Source organism: Gadus macrocephalus, chromosome 20 (genome assembly GCF_031168955.1).
Source record: "Gadus macrocephalus chromosome 20, ASM3116895v1".
In the NCBI taxonomy this organism is placed as follows: Eukaryota; Metazoa; Chordata; class Actinopteri; order Gadiformes; family Gadidae; genus Gadus; species Gadus macrocephalus.
Genome location: NC_082401.1, coordinates 19,924,919 through 19,930,918, shown reverse-complemented (window position 1 = coordinate 19,930,918; position 6,000 = coordinate 19,924,919). Strand labels below are relative to the sequence as shown.

The 6,000-nt window shown below is 41.9% G+C and overlaps 1 protein-coding gene across 2 annotated transcripts in view; it reads left to right on the top strand.

Annotated features, from left to right (window-relative positions):
- Positions 1–281: 281 nt before the first annotated feature.
- Positions 282–6,000, top strand: part of acvr2aa (activin A receptor type 2Aa) — a 35,162-nt gene continuing 29,443 nt past the window's right edge. For both annotated transcript variants that reach the window (XM_060040700.1, XM_060040699.1), the window contains exon 1: positions 282–1,554. In XM_060040700.1, the coding sequence (XP_059896683.1) occupies positions 1,500–1,554 (55 nt within the window). In that variant the 5' untranslated portion in view covers positions 282–1,499. The remainder of the gene's footprint in view (positions 1,555–6,000) is intronic.

The following is a 6,000-nucleotide window of genomic DNA, read 5'->3' as shown; positions in this document are numbered from 1 at the left end:
TACCTGTGTGAAGCTTTTAAAAATATCTGCTTTTAGCTGTCGATATATGATCATAACAACTAAGAATAACTCATTTCATGAATTGCAAAGACGATAAGCTACAGTATATGAATTCTGGCCCGATGGTTACTCAACATTCTTTGACGGTAGGCGTCCTTTTGTCGAAAAGCAGGATCAAACGCAATTGGTTGAGGCTTGCAGGCGGACCTGCTTCAAGGATTCTGGTTGGTCACTTTGTGTGTCACTCAGTCTTTGGCAACATAGTGACAGATGAGTGTGAAAAAAACAAAAACAATCTCACTGTGCTAGCAGCCATCTTGCGTACTCTTGTTCAAGAAGAGAGGGAATGTGATTACCGATCGGAACCGCAGAAGTAAACCTCAGAGCTTTACAAGGATACGCGATTCTACAACCAACACTAAATTCGTTACTTGCAAAACAACTTGATACATTTTTGTTGCGGATATATATTAGGTGTAAAACAGTGAGGAGGCAGGCTGAACGCTAACGTTGGCGCTAGCAAAACTAGCTAAGGTCGGGTCTTCGCGGTGGTTGTCATCACCCGCCACAGCGGTGCCGCTCGAGACCAATCTCACGGAGCGTTTTTCAACATGACATGAAGTGGGGACTGTGTGAGTTATTACTGGAGCGGCACACAGCAGCCTTGGTCGCCGTTTGGGTCGTTTAGAGACCCCCGACAGACACAATGTTTTAATAACAGACTGTTCTTCAGTGGCATTGGCCTGCTGTCAACTTTCCCGTGGATTGCTCGTGCGTGATTTGGAAGAAGACCGATGTTTTTCAAATGGGAAAAACATCGCAGCCTCGGCCGAAGTTGACTTTAAACTAGAAAATGCGTGCGTTTATCTCAGTTCCTGGCATGTTAATAGTCTTTTTAAATAATAGTACATCTATGCAATTCCATATACAATGTGGATTATATCTGTGCCTTTAAAGGCTATTCGGAAAAGGGCTGTCCCCTCCGTTCGTTGCTGACCTCGATTGTCATATGAAACAAATTGCATAGCGGGCAAGGACACGGTGCCTACTTTATTGATTGTCGGTATTTTCTGCCTTTGATCTGGGGCAACCTGAGACAATGCTAAATGTACATTATGTTGAGTTGTTGTGCATCGGTGCGACCTCCTACTTATTTACGTAGCTTGCCAGTCGACCTGTCTAATAAGCTATCTATTTATTTCCAAACAACCTCAAGGGATTTGCGTTCGACGGAGAGTCCAAACCTTTAAGTCTCCTGTATTTATAACATCTGATCGATAGTTTTTTTTTTCTTCTTGCGCAAGCTGGACATGGCAATGAATCTGAAGTGGATGGTCAACTAACACCGACGTCCCTTCGGCTCCATGTTGCGGTTCTGCCAACCGCTCATCTGAGATACACTGCTATACAAAGGAGCCGTGATTGGTTTGGGACTCTAATCCTCTGGAGTCACTGCTTCGGGATTTAATCGAAATAAAGGATTTGTCATTTGATCGAAAATGGGATCAGCGACCAAATTGGCATTCAGCGTTTTTCTCATCTCCTGTTCCTCAGGTGGGTTCAAATCATAACCTGTATTCTGTACACATCACGCAGTTTACAGACTGACATTTATGTTATGGCTTATCGTTCATGTACTGTTATAGAAAACATCTTTAGAGAATGAATTGTGGGCATTGATGTATGAAAACATTGTACTTATGTGATCGTGTACTTGTGACTGACACCGTAGACGCTTAGGAGCGAGCGAATGTATTGTTCTACAATGCTGCTTTCCCCCCCCTTCAACTAGGGAATTCGTCATGACAGGTTTACAATTGTACAAATGAAACGTTTGTATTTGTGACGACGATAATGGGACAGGTGTGCGTGTGTGTGTGTGCGGGGACACGTATGTCCATGGACCTATTCATCCAGTTGGATAAGTGGCGTGAATGCTGGGCCTCAATGCGGAAAATGGCCAACGTGTGCGTGATTGAGAGCGGGCAGTTGTATAATGCATATCATGTAATGATTAATGCATTGTGTTCTTTGCGTGCGATGTGAAAACGCCTGCATATTTGAACAACCCCGCTTCCACATTAAAATATTATAGATTGTATTCAGATGTATGATAAAACATCAGACCTGAAACAAGGAGCCTTCTCGAAGTTAGCGGGTCAAAGAGCAAACGATGCGAGGAGTACATCGTTTCTGATAACATTCGTAAGATAACGATATAAATAGAGATTGGAGAAGTTGAAAGTCAAAAGGGAAATGAGATGGAAAGCCTTGTCATTTGAGATCCAACATGTCATGTTCTTAATCCAATTAAATAAAAAATCAAAGTTGCTGCTTCAGTCACGTCTAGATTATAGCGGGTATCTGCTCCACTCATAATAACTGCCATGGACTTTGACCTGATTAGAAAGATATGGAGGTTCTTGAATTCAGTGTACGCTTAACTCTTAACTTTTGTGATGCGACGGAATGACACTTTTTATTTATCTTTCTTGTTACAACAAACCCAGACTCAAGAAAGTTAATTTTTATGCTGAAATTCACTGTACCATACCTGGCCTTCCCTGGTTCTTGTATAATACAGGGTGTCGGTATACAACGAATACCAAAGGTATTTTATTATCTAGCTTTCAAATCATAATTTGGAATTATCTGATTTTTGCACCAAAGTTGAAAGGTTCTTTGGCATGGTTTACCTTTTGGAGAGATTGTGCATGAACTGGCGCTCTCGCTCTCTCTCTCTCAAGGTTTGTTTAGAGCTGATATCTTGCGTCCGGGGATAAGACTAATTGTATGTGACTAATTGTAGTCACACCTGGCCCTAAACATTTCCCTTCAGTGACCACTTGTGATACAATTATGCTTTTATGCTTAACACTTAGGGTAGTTAATTGCATACAGCCCTTCCTTATATTATGGGGCTTTATTCAAATGTTATAGATTTCCCCTGGGCAGGCGGCTCCTGTCCGTTTCACAGTTGGGATTTTTATATCTATAATATACAGTTGCCTTATACAATATTAAATGTCACCTAGCCATTGTTTTATGTGAGTGAAGTTGAGAGGTGGGTTTCCATGACTTCTTGTCCTCCCAATTACTTTTGTAATTGTCTTTTGTACTAAGCTTGTGTCCATCAGTTAGATGAAGACATCCAATCAGGCCAGGCCTACTGCTGTGTAAATTAAACAAGAAGTACGACGCGGACACAATTTTCTCACTGGCACTCAATTGTTATAATAAATTCCTCGGAGTTCAGGGCAGGTTAACTAAATTATAATCCAAACAACAACCAATTCTATCTCCTTCTACTTTTGCATCACATTTGCCCTTTTAGCCCAGGCTTTGCCAGCTTGTCCCGATCCGTGCAACTAGACCAGCAGGCTGCCTATCATTCCCATCTGTACTTAACCAGACGGCCCAACAGTGGACCATTAGAGAATGACAACACTTTTCTCACAAATCCTCCTAAAACAAAGAATTATCTCTTCCCTTTTTGGTATGGCAGCCAGTCGGGGATAATGTCACACTTAAGGCTTGAAATCCTCCATTTATGGACTCCTCTGGTCAAAGTGATCCAAAGCTGGTTTGTTCACCCCTGAATTGTTCCCTTTTTTTAAGATTAAAGGAATGACGTCTATGATGACAATCTATCACCAGTTGGATGTCAGCACAATGATTAGAGTGGGGATTTTTAGTAACTTAATATGTGCATTGTCTGCAGTTAGTGACAGTGGTCCCCATGCTCTAAGCATGTAAGTAAGTGTAGTGTATGTAAGTGGTCCCCATGCTCTAAGTATACGCTTTCTTTCCGAGTCCGGACATACATTTAATCATTTACATTAAGTACAAAAAACCTATATAGTAACGTTTATTACTGCTGTTTCATGATTTCAACCTTGCTTATTGCTCTCCTTACTTATTGAAATGATCCAAATGCTGTGATCCAAGAGTTGTTTACCAGAACGTCAGCAACACCACTCACAACGTAAACGTACCTATAGCAAAGTTACCATATTCAAAATGAGTCGTTGACCATGAACCATTTTCCTATCTTTTAACTCTTTTTAATCTGTACGCTTAGTAGCACCATGCTGCTTTCCCTGTGTTGCTTTCCCTCCCAAATTCTACAATGAAAGCGGAAATACTGCCTTTGCCTACTCTCTGAATTGAGAAAAAAAGAAAAGTCCCACTGCTACGATTACCCCTCGTGTGAGATGCTTCCCTCTTAGCAGCACAATTAGTATGTGCATTGCTCATTACTTGAGTATTCTTCCGCTCAAATTAGGTGATCATTGGTCCCTTATTGTTGCTCCCGGCCTATTAGGATCCAGGGCTCAGAATAACTCAGGAGAAAAAGAATCGAGTGGTAGATCACCAAGTGAAACGATATCCTCAAAATAATTGCTCTTCAGTTAGGGTATAAGATGAGTGCGATCGGCCTGCCCAAGGCCTTTCACCCACTCTATTCTAGCACATAATCCTACCTGCCTCGACATGATTCATTAATGGAACTGTGATGGACGTTTGACCGCCTCTCAGTATCGCATACCAGCAGGCCAGAGCATGGTCGTCATCCTGTGGTCAGAGTTCCCTGTGTTGTTTTGCTCCATGTCTCTCGCACTCTTCACGTACCGCACTCTACTGCTCCTATCCCGACATGTAGTCCGTTTTTGTGATTTTCAAAAGTGATGCTTGCCCGCTGTAGAGCTTGCCTTCCTGTCTGCAGCCCTAATCACCGCAGCCATGGCACACTACAGACTTGCCAAAACAAATAGCCCAAGTCACATGTGGCTCTTTTTACCAGTGTGTTTGTTTGTTCTGTTCTTGGGTCAATATCCAACTTGACGATCAGTGACAATATGCAAAGGAGCAAGTTTGTTAATTTTCAATAGTTGTCTGAAAGTAATTTTCCCATGGCATTTGTTGATCTTTCAATTAGAGAATCTGCTTGTTATGTTTTTGTTTTGGATTTTTCTTCCTTGAGTTCTGCTGTGCAGAGGCCGTGGATTTCAAGCACCAAGATACTGTGGCAGGCAATAGCATCATGATTGCATGCATTATTTATGCCAAGCAGTTGGAGTTAACATTGCTCATTGTTATAGGCAGCATATTTGGAAAACGCATGTATGCCTTTATTGCCTTGTTTGTTTCAATTTGGTTTACACCATGCTGCTGTTCTCCCTTGTGCCTGAGAATCTTTTTTGGGCAAGTTTTGGGCGGAGCAAGACCCAATGTAATGAAGTTTTAAGCAACCCCCCACCTCATCTCTTTATCTATCTTCATTATTACAAGGATGAAAATGGTGAATTGGGTTTCGAAGTTAAATTCAAAAGTGGCTCTTTGATCGTGTGTCATTTGGTCTTAAGTGCAGCTTTTTAATGGAGGGGACGGGGAGCATTTAACTAAGCATCATAATGTGCACCCAGCTTTTTTCAAGACGTGGGCTGGGGGGGATTATTGGTGGGGATGAGGATCACAATTGATTTAAATGATGCACTCACACTCAATCCGCATCAGAAACCCTATACATGTCGTGTTAGGCTTCAATAATTTAAATAAGGCGTTTTCATGGGGATACTGAGTCATGTTCTGTCTGACACATACATTTTTTGAATACATTTACTTCTCCATTCCTGTTGATTATCAGAAAAAATCCACAATGTAGCATTACAAAAAAAATTATACAATGACACAACATCATTAGGGCAACAAGAGGCCCATTCTCAACCTTGTGTGCTAATGTCACTTGTTGGACTCAAGGACTGCAAGTCTATTCATTCTGTTAAACAGCCTAATGCAGCGATGAAGTCAGAGCTCCTAATCCTGGCTGGAATGTCCAGCAGCCCTTGGCTCTCTGCTTCAACTCCTGCTGCTCCACTCTGGTCTTACTCCCTTGGCACTGGTCTTTAGCACTATACCTGCCTTTCACCCCCCCCCCCCCCCCCCCCCCCAGAAAAAAAGAAGAAGCTTTTAATGGAATTTCATGTAAACTAGAATATG